At 39.6% G+C, this 13,523-nt stretch overlaps 2 protein-coding genes across 3 annotated transcripts in view; both read left to right on the forward strand.

Annotated features, from left to right (window-relative positions):
• Positions 1-219: 219 nt before the first annotated feature.
• On the forward strand, positions 220-9,190 carry CCDC112 (coiled-coil domain containing 112). 2 transcript variants are annotated; one of them, XM_026052842.1, is made up of 9 exons: positions 220-352; positions 2,056-2,177; positions 3,857-3,946; positions 5,285-5,360; positions 5,919-6,309; positions 7,154-7,570; positions 8,331-8,426; positions 8,924-9,042; positions 9,122-9,190. In XM_026052842.1, exons 1-9 carry the CDS (start codon positions 291-293, stop codon positions 9,150-9,152), a joined length of 1,404 nt encoding a protein of 467 aa, XP_025908627.1. In that variant the 5' UTR covers positions 220-290; the 3' UTR covers positions 9,153-9,190. The 2 variants fall into 2 exon arrangements, with proteins under 2 accessions (XP_025908627.1, XP_025908626.1); XM_026052841.1 differs by lacking the exon at positions 220-352 and adding an exon at positions 1,496-1,769.
• Positions 9,191-9,403: 213 nt separating this feature from the next.
• The window catches only part of PGGT1B (protein geranylgeranyltransferase type I subunit beta), a 34,074-nt gene continuing 29,954 nt past the window's right edge, over positions 9,404-13,523 (forward strand). The window contains 1 exon segment of the mRNA XM_026052860.1: positions 9,404-9,512. The gene's annotated coding sequence lies outside the window, so the exon portion shown is untranslated.

Consider the following 13,523-nt stretch of genomic DNA (forward strand, 5'->3'; position numbering starts at 1 on the left):
TTTCCTTTTAATCCTGAAGTACTAACTGCTGTAAAAGATGGGGCATTCGGGCTTGTATGATGTTATATGCGTGATATATGCGTGATGATAATATTTAAATTATGTCACTACACCCAAAGTGACGCTTTTATTAGTTATGTCTGCACAGTATTATGGACAGCTTAAAAATAACCCATGAATGTTTAAAAGCCCAAGATTGATTTTTTTTTAATGATATTTTACTTCATTATGTACAGAATGAGAGCTGTTTTGGTGCTGCATGTGCTGGTCAGCAATCTCAGAACTGGAAGATGAAAGCGGAACAAGCTAAGAAGGCTGAATTTATAAGAACATCAGAAAAACTAAAAACCCAGTAAGTTGGAACACTTCCTTATAAGTTTGTTTCTCATGCTGTTCTAGAGATAACTCAAGGTTAATGGCAAGAATTGATAGTAATGAAATGTTTAGGCTATGTCAAATGTTCTGTTGTCCAGATGGATTGTTGTGGTCATGATACTAGTTCAGAACGGGCTTGCAAGTTTCAGAACAGTCAGTTCAAACCACCAACATTGTTAGCTGGGTAGTTACTCTTTGCTATTGCTCAAGTGCATGCACAAAAGTGAAGGTTCTTGTGGCATAATTGAGCTTTCAATTTTCCGACTCAGCTGTGCTTAGATGCTGAGATACTTAGATCTTTCTAAGTATCTTAAGGGTTTAAGACTTAGATCAACAAAGAGAAACTGGGAGCATTTCAAATAGAATATCGAGGTTAATGGGAGTTCAAGTCAACTCAGGCACAGAAATGATTTGATTGTGTTTCCCTACGTGTTGAACAAGTGCTGTAATGATGAAGCTACTGATTCAAGGAGCAGAGGAGTTTCTTCTCACACAGACAAGAAAGAGATGACTTAGCCACCAGGGCCAAGGGAGGTTTGTAGTTATGAATTCTGGATGACCTGGGTTGTGTAACTCTCCCAGCAGCATTTTAGATGTCTGACTCAATCAGCTCCTACTTGGTTATTGTGGAGCCCAGGTAATGGCTCAAATGTGGCTGCTGGGTCATGTAGAGAATCCTAAGTAGCTTTAATCCAGGCTACAGGTAGCAGTTTAGCCATAGACCATTTATTACTGTGTGCACTTAAGGCTTGAGGCATATGGATGAGGAGATTCCTTACTCAGTTCTGAGCTGGAAATTCCAAGGGAGAGCAACACACCTAACTTTCAAAGGCATCTCTGCATCATGTAGTGGTTTGCACACTGAAGTAGGAACTGTCTGCTGTACAACAAAGCTGTTGCTGCGAAGGCTTTCTTAGGTTGTCAGCAATGCTGCTTAACACCGGGAATGGTGCCTAATTTTCCTGTACCATGAGGCACCAGCATCCTACTGCCATGGTCTCCAACAGGATAGCCCTGGGTTATAGGCGTGTGCACAAACCCCTTTCCACCTGCTTTTCTGTAAACTAACTCCTAGCAACTTTCCTTGTGCAAGGCAAAGGAAATCATATCCCAAGACAAATTTTAAAGCTTCAGACCCATTTAAAGAAGCAGAACTCACCTGTAGATCGTTGAATTATACATATGGGATTGCCAGTAGCAAAGATAGCAGTTGCGATGGTTAAAATTAATGCTAGCAAACTATCATTTGACTCTTCTGATGAAGTAGCACTAAGAGTGTACTGCTGTCCATGCTTGGTCTGTGCTCGGGCTCCATCTATGTGTACAACTGCATTAATGCAGCCAGTCTCCTTTGCTGTGCTTTCTAGCGAAAATTCTAGTAAGGTTCTCAGATGGTAAGTATATAGATAAGATTTCAGGCTGTTTTAGTTTGTTTACCGCTGCCTTTTAGGAAGATAACTTGTTAATTAATGTCTTTCTCTTGTTCAAGGTGCTTGTGATACCTTGGTCTTCTAACTGCATACAGACTTTCTTTGGAAACAACTGTGGTAACAAACACAATGACTTGTAGAGAATTTAAGAGAGCCCTGATGACACAGCTTTGCATGAAGCTAATCTCGAGAAACACATGGCCTTTGCTGAGTGTTCGTGTCTTTCTCAGTATTTCAACTTTTTTTGTAGGCTTGCCACTATAGAAAAAGACAAAAATGGACATCTTTATAGCAAGAAGAGTGATTTCAGGGTAGAATACAGCCTACTAGAAGAACTGGAACACAAAATGACTGTCAATAGGAAAACTGAGAGTAAGTGTTTTTTATTGTGTAATTTTTCTCTCTCCAGTTGTTTGCTTATCTGGTTTATTAATGTAGTATAGAGAGGGATTAGTACAGGTAGGAGGTAAATTTTGATAAAAGTGTGGAATTGCAGTACAGACATTGCTTCTAAAGGTGATTCACTTTCAAAATTAAGAGAGATAAATATCTTGGGCCTTCTGTGTTGTTAACTTTTCTCTTTTAGTGTTGAAAGTGGCAGACACCACGTTTTCAAAAACGATAGTGGAAAGCTACTGTTCTGGAAACTGAGAAATAGTGTCATGTGTGTATTAAAATCTAATGTAGTGCAGCCTATATACAAAAAATATGGCCTTTTCACAAAATAAGTTTTCCCTACGCTTATTGTTGAATATAGATAAGTTTTTAAGCATTGAGCTTCTGTAGTTATGTTTTCTCAACTGCTTGGAAAATGGGCATTCATACTTAAATGGTACTTTAAGTTGTATGCATAGTCTCCTATAGTATCTATTGCACTTCAAGACTAATTAAATCCATAAGAGGAAGGAAAAAAAAAATGACTCCTGAGTCCCATATTTTTTTCCAAGCGCATTCAAATAAATCATGCTTTGCCTTCTGATACAGAAAACAAAGTTAGTTGAAGAATAAGTCCTGTAGAAACAGCTAAAAATACACATACCCTACAAATTTGTACAAATTTGTATGTGTTAAAGCATGTACATAAAACATGTTTGTGCTTCTCTTTCATTCTTTTTTTTTTTTTGAATTGAGTGTACCTATCATATTTTCTGCATCCTACAAGCCTTATGATGTGTAAATATTTCCAAAAGATTACTGAGCTAAGAAGCTCAGAAAACTTCACAGGCATTCCAGACAAATGATAGGAATATGAAAGTAGGGATAGGCATGGTTATGAAGTGACAGACAAGAAGTCACTAGATGCAAGATATGAAAGAGTGTTAGAGTGAGATCTTTGCGTGTGCACTGGAACCTCCAAAACTGTTGCTTACTATGCTGTTAAGTTCAAGCCTTTGCATGTGCTTTATATATGTTTAATGTTTCTATGGTCTCAGCAGGAACTGGTAAGGTCAGTAGTTGTAGCTGCACTCTGCCATATTTAGCTCTATGCTCTCTATTGCCCATGCCTTGAAAACAGTCCTTTCTGGATTGTTTGATGAGTCTAGAGTTCCTAGACTCATCTGTAGTGTAGGTATATCCAGGACTCCGTTACTTTATTAAAGACTCTGGAAGACGCAAGTGGTGACAAAGCAAACAAGTGCATGCAGTTCCTTGAATTCCAGAAAACATAGATTCAGCTTCAGTGAACAGAATCTGTAAATGTAGTTGAAACAGTAAATTCATATGTGTTTACCACATGTTTTCTCTCCATTGTTGAATGTTTTGAAGGCTGAGTCAGAGTCTGAATTCTAGAGACAGGGCCTTCTACATAAGCCATACTGCTCCCCAAACTCCAGTTACCTCGGCAAAAGGTCTGAAAAAATAAAATAACTTAAATATGATCTCTCCTTTTGTCCTCTTTAGAAGTCTGAGTTATTACAGTAATCTGTAACCTAGTTTAGATGAAATCCCCAATATATTTTGGGCACTTGATTGTTATTGTTCTTTTATTGAATTTAATGCACAAAGGAATGTTTAGAACCACCAGCTAGCATCTTATTTTTTTTTAACAGAAACTAAAATCCTACAGAAGCTATTGAAAATACACAATAATGTCAAGAGACTTCAGCAACAATTAAAAGATGTGAAGCCTACTCCAGAATGTAAGTCTTGTTGGCAGATTTAAGACCACTTTTTCTTTAAAGATAATTTTCTCGGATAACTGTGCTTTTGTTTCTCCTGTACACAGAGGATTGTGCCTATCCACTCAGCCTGCTTTTCTAGGTATCTGAGGAGAGGGACATGAGAAGGGAGGAATATAAGAAATAATAAAGGCTCTTTTACTTTGCTGTGAAAGTAGAGCAGCTTATTCTGTGTTGGAGCTGCTGTGGGTTTGTTTCTTGAGGCTGTTGGGCGTCAGGTATTTTCTAAATGTCAGTCTTTCTCCTGTGGAAGCTAAAGCTAATATTTTAATGCATAATAGATGTACTCCCCTTGTCATTTGATAATATGTCATAAAGAAGGGTCTAGAGGGAATTAACTTCTAGTCATCTAGATGGTTTGAAGTGCAGGTTGAAGGATGCTGTGGAAAATCCTTAAACGGCTTGTTCAGTTAGATACCTGGAAACTCTCAGGAAGGGAACACTGAAGGAATCATTCTCTTCAGTGCTCTGCTGTGCGTGGAGCTAACAGTGAAGTTCTACCAGCTGACAGCTTTACAGCTGGCATACAACACATCTAATTCCATTTATACAGTACCTATACTATAAAAAAGCACATTGTCTTCTTTCTTAAAGTGTTAATAAGATACCAAGAAGTAACAGCACCTGAAAACTGAATTAACAGTTTTGGATGACACAGTGGTATCAATTTAGATTTTGTTTTTAGGTTAGGTTTGTTTGCTTTTGTTTTAAAGCCAAGTTAGTTCAACTGTACTTACTTAAACCATTCAGATTCTAAACCTGTTCCATAAAGTTGCAAAATAGGCCTTCTCCAGACGGTTGTTTTACTAGATTTTACAAAACTGGAACTGAAGAATGCTTACAGAACTGTATACAGAATCTAACCTGGATGTTTTGTTGTAGGCACAGTTTCATTGAAACTAAGGAGTTGTAGGTTAAATTATTTGGATACAACTTGGTGTAAGCCAAAGAATGGAATAGGCTTCCTAAGTCACTGTATTGTTGCATAAAAACAAATGTGATAACCCTTCAAAGCTTACCCAGAATGAGTCACTTGTTTAACTGAAATAAACTTTTTTTTTGGGGGGGGGGGGGAGGGGGAAGGGGAAAGAGTGTGAATTTGCATATCTGGTAGCCAAATGACTGTAATTTGAACCTTCTGAATAGAACAGAGTCTTCATTTTAAAAAACTTTTAAGATGGAAATGCAGGGTTTTATTTATTTATTTATGAGACGTGCTTCCCAGAATTTTGTCTTTTTCTATATAATTTTGCAGAGATTTTAAACTTATGCATTATGCTCTTTTTTCTTCTTTTTTAGTTGTTGACAAACTCAGGGAAATGATGGAAGAAGTTGAAAATTCAATCAATACTTTTAAAGAGGAACAGAGACAAATGTATGTTTCTACAGGCTTCAGCTGAAGTATTTTAATTAAAGTAGTTATACAATAGAAACTTTGCATTAATGCTGCATCATGTAAGCTTTGCTCTTATTTTTCTCTTCTGCTAGTGGTTCATTTGGCAATATAAATGAAAACTTAATTTTAGAATCTGGATAAAGAGAGTTGATGAGAGGTTGTTTACATAGCTGTTACAGTGATTCAATCTAACAATCATATGTCTATGAAAAGGCTGTTGGAATGATTCTTTTGGGAAGGGATGTTTTATTTTGTTTGTTCTTGTTTTTCTCTTTTCACCTCCTACTGTGAGGAGGGGATTGAATTAGTTGTTTGTGTGCCATAAATGTACATTTCCATTAAAAAGGTAACATAATTCTATTGGAAAAGGCTTTATTACAGGATCACTGCAACTACTGCTGTCATGTTACACCATTTCTGTTCATAATCTTTTAAGAATAGCTTTTGTGTGGAATTGAACAGTTCCAAAATTTATTTTCAGGGAACAATTAATGCTGGATTACTTTTGTTATATTCCAGTGTTTGTTCTCTTTTTAGGTATGAACAGCTTTTGAAGGAAGAAAAAAATGCCATTAATGAACTCAGTATCTTTGAGAAAAAGGTGGAACTGTGGGCATTAGGTAACTCAACAACAGAAAAGGTTTTGAGATTACCATCAGCTAAGGTCTCGGTTGATAAAACACTGCAAAATCATCTTCCTGAAGAAGTAGTAGAATTTGAAAGATTTCTTCAGCGAACAGGAGGACGGCAAGGAGGCTGGGATGATTATGATCATCAACATTTTCTGAAAGTGTGGACAAAACACAAAGGAAGGGCATCCTACATGGATGAAGCCCTTGAATTTCTCTCTGGAAGAACAAAGGAAGATGTCGAACAGCATGATAAATGGTATCGAGAATTTCTAGCTTTACAGGAAAGAAAAAAGGAGGTAAGGTAACCTTCAAGGGCTTTTGTAATTTAAAGTACTTCTTCTTGGGCTTATTTTTGTATTTGCCTCTCCGGTGTTAGTGGTATGTGGATTTCTGTAATAGTTGGTGATATGACTGAAGTCTTTAGCATCCTTAACTTGCCAGTAAATCTCTCTCGTAAACAGAGATCAATAAGTGAGGGGTTAGCAACCTGCTGAAGTGGCCTGTGTATGGCTGGAGTATATTACAAATGCTTTCAGTAGTAGTTCTCCAACAAATTAGTTGCCAAACTTTGAGCAGTAGGTAGTCCCACTGCATGCTGCAGTACTTGCATACTCTTTCTCCAAACTGTGGATGTCCTGCTATACTTTTAAGCAGCCCCATAATGACTTAGAGAATTGATACTTGTAGAACTATGAACTCTTGAGACAGTTTTATGGTCCTGCGTAATAACAGATACACTGATATAAACATCAAATTCTTAAGAACATAACACATGCAATGGTTAACTTGAAGAAAAAAGCCTGGAATATGTTTACATGGAGAAAAGCATTTCACACCAAAATGCATGACTGTATTAAGGTAATTATTAGGTATTATTAAGGTAATAATAAAGGTCTAATTAATAAAGGTTTTAATAAAGGTTTAATAATCTTAGATAATAAACTTTAAACCTACCATGTGGAAAAGAAAATAGATAGAGGTGCCGTTTTGTCTTAAGAAGTTGCCTAACTAGACAGTGATTTCCCATCTTCAACTTACATTCTTGCAGCATACATTTTCACCTGCTACCTTGTAAGACTCATGGGGACCTACTTCTTTTTTTTCTTTTTTTTTTTTTTTCCCTCTGGTGTTTTCATACAGTCAATAAAGAAGTGGAAAGAAAAGCAGCATGAAGAAAAAGAAGGAATCTTGAAGAAAAAAGAGAAATCAGAACAAATACTTAGGAACGAGTGTTTAAAGCGTGAAGAAGCTCAAAAGCAAAAAGCAGAAGAAGAAAGGAAAAGACAACAAGCAGCAATTGAAGCATGGAAAAAAGAGAAAGCAATGGCTGTTGCGATGGAACAAGCATCACAACTAAAACTACAGCAAGAGAAGGAGAAAAAGCAACAGAGAGAACGGCAGCGCCAACGCCATGTTAAGGTACTGTTGGAAAGTTATACCTTGTTAAAGAAAGAAAAGGAGGAACTGGAAAAGCTTGAGAAAGAGAAAAAGGAGGAAGCTGAAAGACAGGAAAGGAAGAAAATTGCTGCAGAAGAAATTCCTAAGTTTCAAGAGCGGGTGAGTCTTTCCATTTATGTACTTGTGTTTAAATTTATCTACTTCCTCTTATAATCTGATAACAGATAGCAGTTAAAATCCAGTTTTACTGGTTTTATTTACTTTTTAAATGAGGAATGTCCTAGTCTTACTTATTTAAATCTGTTTTAAATTCACTATGAATAATTCTGTCTATGCCTGAGAAAATGTGTGAAAGTGTCTTCTAGATGAAGATGTGACTTTCACACAATGTCTTAAGTTTTACAAGTTTACCAAAACCCATATTTCATTCTAAGTATAGAGATGTTTTTGTCTGCTTGAATGTGAACACAATTTGGGAAAAACACCTACCTGACATTCAAAGGTTGAATGATAGATTACTGTCCATGCTAAAGAAAACATTAACAGACCTGATTGCTGTTTGTGGATTTCTAATAAGAATAGACTAAAGGTGTTGCAGGTTCTTACAGTTGTTAAGTTCAAGTTAGATTCTAGCTCTCTGTGAATTTCACTGATTTTATTATGGTAAAACCTGTTATTTTCAGCATTTCTGTTATCTTTTATTTTTACAATGGAAAATTCCATTATTTACTGGAATATATATTTTTTTTTACTTTTTTAATTGCAGAGAACAAAATATAGCAAGTAGCCATCTAACTTCTGCTCTTCCACAGCAGAATTACAAAGAGTGTATTCTAATTCTGTGAAATGTCTGTGTACATGTTCTGATACAATTTGTCTTTTCCAAATTAGTTGGCGATTCATTATTATATTTTTTCAGGATCTACGTAAACTTGAACTAAAGATTCATGAAAAGCAAGCCAAAGAAGAGGAAAAACAAGAAAAAGAAAAGAGATTGGCAAAGTTAAAAGAAAAGGTAGCACTCTAATATCATAATTTTATAACTTTTTTCCAGTTATTGACTCCTTAGTCAAGTGAAAGTAATTAGCTTTCAGAGCAGAGCAAAGTCAAAAAAAAAAAAAAAAAAAAAAAAAAAAAGAGGATCAACTATTGAGCTGTGTACACCTGACTTGGAGAATTTCCCTGTCTCTGAGCAGTAATTATTAAAGGTAACTTGCAAATGGTATTCCAGAAAAGGTTTGCAAACTTCAAGTCTGGACTAAGTGGGCTAGTGCCCAGAAATGTTTCAGGGATGCTGCCTCAGAGTTTAACTTCTTAATTCACTAGAATAACTTAATAATATTGCATTGAATAAAAGCTTTGGCATATTCTATGTCAGTGTGGAGTTCTCCTTCCCATTTATCTTAGGTTTTGTTGTTGTTTTGCATCTGCCTGTATGATGAAGGTGCAGTTAGTTTAGCTGGTTCGTTGTGGTTGAAGAATGGATTTTTTTTCTGTTTGTTTCACTGCAAGGTTGAAATCCACGCAGCCAGAGACCCCTCCAGGCTGTACAGACCCACCAAGGGCTGGGAGGAGCGCACCAAAGACATCGGGCCAGCGGGTTCAGAACCACTTATGCATATTCCTCGCAGGTGAGGGGTGGAGCAAGGAATGCACATCACCTATTTTGTCTCCTTGATTTTAATTTTCATGAGGTATTTGTATTTTCAGAGCTGTCCCAAGCTGGAGACAGGGGTTATAGATGAGCTCCGCGTATCCCATCCGCAGGACCACGTTTTCCTTCGGCACCACGTCCCAGGCGGGCCGCGCGGCGCAGCGCAGGGCCGCGGCCGCACCCATGCCTGCGTTGGCGGCCGTTGGCGACCGTTGCGCCGCTTCCCGCCGCGCGCGGGCGCCATGACGCGGCGGGCGCCGCCCCGCGCAGGCGCGCTGCCCTGGCGGTGACGCGCGGCACGCGCGCCCGGCGCGGCGGCGGCAAGATGGCGGCGGCGGCGGCGGGGGAGGCGGAGCGGCTGGACTTTCTGCGCGAGCGGCACGTGCGCTTCTTCCAGCGCTGCCTCCAGGTGCTGCCCGAGCGCTACTCCTCGCTGGAGACCAGCAGGTAGCGGCGGGGAGCGTGCGGAGCGCGGCAAGGGGCTGCGGCCGGCGCCGCCACCGCGGACGGGGCCGGAGCGGAGCGGGGCAGCTCCCGCGGGCCGCCTGCGCCCGCCCAGCCGCCCAAGGGTTCTGCCCGTTACCCGAGTGCTGGTGGTAATAGTACCCAAAATAAAAAATGTTGGTGGGTGTTTCCTCTTCATTTTGTTTTTCATATTGTAAAAGGAGTGCAGTAAACTTCCATCAACTTTCTATTCATTTATTTTTAACATTTGCTTTCAACATCTTTCAATTCTTTGGGGAATAAATCCCCTTTAAACTTCTCAATGCTTCTCAGACTTGTTATTTCACTTATGTGTGTTTAGGGTGCGAGTGACCAGAGATCCTCGCTAATCCCCAGACCAAAATACCAGACCGGATTACAAGTGAAAATTAATATGTTAAACCAGGTTTAACGTTTACCAGGCTTAGAGCAGCACATCCTGGGCTGCCTCAGCAGAGCTATAGTTAGGAGATCGGGGGATGGGATTATCCCACTCCTGTCAAGAGTTTCTTGTGCCAGACTAGGAACATTATGCTTCATTTTAGAGCCACCAAAACAATAATAAAAGGGTTGAAAAAAATGTAGCATCCTTCTCTTGGGAGGAGAAAAAGAAAAAAAGGGAAAAAAATGCTCAACGTGGCCTGATTAATTATATCTACAGCCTTGTTTTCAGCAGAAGGGTGGGACCAGCTGCTCCCCATAGGCCCCTTCCAGTCTTGATGTTTCTGTGCTGTGACTTATCGTTGTCAGACTGTCCCCGTTTGCTGCTGAGCTAAAATAGAGGAGGTGGTTTATACAGCATCATTCCCAGCATTACCCTTGCTTAATAATGTAACGCTAGTTGTTTTCAGATCTGTTCTAGAAATTAATGGCCTGGTGGATCTTGAATTTCAAGTGCGGTCAAAGTAGCCACATGATGTGCTAAATAACCACTGTTTGGTACATGTTTGTATAATGATTGTGCCATGTCCCCAAAAATTTGAAAATTGGAATTATCTGGAACTATTTCAGCGGACTCTATAGCTTTTGGCTAAACACTATACCCAAGTTTAAACCGTAAATAAAATCATAGTCATCTATTTAGTTTAAGTATACCTTTTTTTTAAGTTGTGGAACTTTTACTAGCACAGGTGTTCTTCGATTTAAAGTTCTCTGTGTGTGTGTGTATTCAGTGTTCTGCAGACACTTATACTGTTCTATCAACAAGTTCTTAGCAGGTAATTCCTCACAGAAGTGTTTGACTGGGAGTGTGCTAAGCAGCCGTTTTGACAAGTTCTAGGTCACCAAGTTCAGCACATTTCCAGAGTTGTCATTGCTGCAAGAAGAACCACTGTCACCCTTTTATCCTTACCTCCCTTGTTCCCATGTTTGTGTGGTGAACCAGAGTAGGGAACTCTTCTGAATGAAAGAGTGACTTAAAAAAAAAGAAACTGATAAGGTTGGTTTTGGTTCACCACACTGCAGCAAGAACCAGCTACAGCTACCAACTGTGGGATGAGGAGGATGAAATTTTATTTTGGTGCAGCGCTGGTCTGCTCTGCTGCAGACTATAATGTCTACATTATAGTCTACAGGAGCTGTAAGGAGCTGAAAGGAGCTGATAGAAGACTGAAGAAATTTGATTTTTTGCTCTTAGTACTGAAATTACTGGTCCTAGGCCCTCACAGGTATTTTAGGCTGTTGCTCCTGCACGCAACAACAGTAGTTTTTCAGTAATCTGGTCAGTAAACAGTCATACACCCCCTGACAGTTCCCCTATGATTTGATGGGAGAATGCACCTCTCCTGGTTTCTGAAGCTTTCAGACTGAGGAGTTTTGTGATGCATTTCGTATCACGCTTCTTCAGATCCTCAAAACAGTTACTTCAGAAGCATTTGTAATAATTCTCCAGAGAAACTGCAGACCAAGGGCTCAGAATCTGTCATCAGAAATGTCTCATTTGCCTTTCTTTAGGAGAAACCTAAAACACGGGTTAGTTTTCCGTAGGCTAAGTAGCAATTTAAGACAAATTTTGACTTCAGCCTTTAATGTGTCCTAAATTAAGGCACATTCAGTAACTAAAGTGATTAAAAAAAGTGTTTCTACTGAAGGCCTGAAAACAAGGTACAGCAATAGTGATACCAGACTTGGAGAGTGAGTCAGAAAGGGGCGCTCTGCAGGTAAGTTGTTGCATATGAAGATTTTAATTTCCCACAATGTGTCAGCTGATGGCGGTTGTCTTTATTCACAATGTCAGTGCTCAGTGAGACAGGAAAGTGTGTGAGGTAAAACATAGCGTGTAGGAGGCTGTCAGGCAGACGCTGTGTTGAGTGATGCAGGATGTTACGCTGCGTGTCCTGCGGTCTGTGAACAGTCAGTTCCTAAACGTGACTGTTAGTGCAGCGAACCAGTTAAACTGAAGCCTAGCTATGTGCAAAGCCACTTTCTGCATTCATTTATCAGGTATATGTGAGCATTTTTGGGTGTAGGGTCAAGTATGTTGTTTTGTCTTTTATAAGTGCAGTGTTTTGGGGGCCTGGAGTGCAGCATTTCCCTAGTGCTGAGACTGGCATAGCCCCTTTTGAGCCTCTTTGAAAAGAGCTTAACTGGGTAATGCGTTCAATTATTTATAGTCAGAGATTGCCAAACTTTAGTTTTGAAAACATAAATTACTTCTAGCCCTTAGAAGAAAAATACTGTAATTTAACAACCTTTGTTCACCTCATAAAGTTTAAAAACAGTGGTTTTGCTCAAGGTAGTTACTGTCCGCAGTCTGAATTTGGACCATACAGATCCGATCTGTGGCAAAGCTTGTTATAAGCCTTGGAAGTGCTAAGCTGCCCTTAAAGATGATTTTGCAGCAGACTGTTTGCTTAAATGATATTTCTGCTATATTTGGAAGTAACTTGTGTGTGCAGCATACTTTTTCTCATTCGCTATTAAAAAAAGTAAGTTGTAATAGTAATAATGGAGACACATATCTTGAGATTCAGTGAGTACAAAATATCCCTAGTTTGACCTGGAGTACTTGCACAATGCAGGTGCATGCTATTCTGTGTTTGATATTTTAGGCGAGGACCCCTGTGTTACGTACAGTACTTTTTTCAAGAGGGATAATTAGTGTTCAATATCTAAGAAGATTATAAACAGATTTTTTGTTTGTTTATTTTTGAGAACAGTCAAAAAGAAAAATGGAAAAAACTTAGGATCTAGGCAAAAGATAGCTGAATTATTTCCTTGTATGCTTAACCGGTCATGTTGCTTACTGCTTGTGTTACGTAATTGTAGGTGGTGCCTCTTGTGCAGCAGGTTGTGTGGCGTTGTGCTCAAGCAGCGCCTGTTGCACCATCGTTCATGCGCTGCACAGAGCGTCTGAGGGGTGTTGTGGGCTCACGGGCCGCGCTCTGACCACGGGCAGAAATTACCTGTTTTCTGTCCTGCTGGAGAGGTCCCTGCTCCGATGCTGAGGGTGACTGAGCAGCCTGTGGGCTAACTGCGGATTAGTCCGTACGGAGGGCTGGCATTGGCTTTGAACTTTGTAGCATGCCAAGCTGTAGTTTCTGTCTGTTCAGCAGCTGTCTCACAATCAGCTGATCAGGTTGTGAAAGGAGAACAAGAATTTTCAGAAGGGAAGGCAGGTACAACTGCGGGCGCTGAAACATTCGTTCATCAAGTCTTAATCTGACACACCTTCCAGTTTACCACTGCACAAACATTTTCCCTGGTGACAAGCTATCTTAAGTTCCCATCCTAGTGCTGTGGTGTTGAGTATTGTGTCAGTGCAACTGTTGCACTGTTGGAGAGGCTCTACTATAAACCAGGTTGCTGAAATGATTCAAGTCAGAAGCAAGACCTCCCAATTCACAGGACAGGTTTGCAGTGCAGCCTAATAATGAGGAAAAGCAGAGGTGCTTAGGGCAGGCAGGAGCTGCTTCAGCACGTCAGCAGCTCCTCACCTGGCTTCCTGTGTTGGATGCTTGGGTCTGACTTGCTTAA

The sequence above is a fragment of the Nothoprocta perdicaria genome, unplaced genomic scaffold (assembly GCF_003342845.1).
Source record: "Nothoprocta perdicaria isolate Ctin4 unplaced genomic scaffold, notPer1 scaffold_92, whole genome shotgun sequence".
NCBI classification, from domain to species: Eukaryota; Metazoa; Chordata; class Aves; order Tinamiformes; family Tinamidae; genus Nothoprocta; species Nothoprocta perdicaria.

What these genes read in the sequence shown, in the direction of transcription:
- CCDC112 (XM_026052841.1), top strand. Translation starts at nt 1,558, where the DNA reads ATGGGATTGCCAGTAGCAAAGATAGCAGTTGCGATGGTTAAAATTAAT. An exon ending in TCTAGTAAGGTTCTCAGATG is followed by an intron (nt 1,770 to 2,055) that starts GTAAGTATATAG and finishes CTTTTTTTGTAG; the next exon opens with GCTTGCCACTATAGAAAAAG. An exon ending in TTCCTAAGTTTCAAGAGCGG is followed by an intron (nt 7,571 to 8,330) that starts GTGAGTCTTTCC and finishes ATATTTTTTCAG; the next exon opens with GATCTACGTAAACTTGAACT.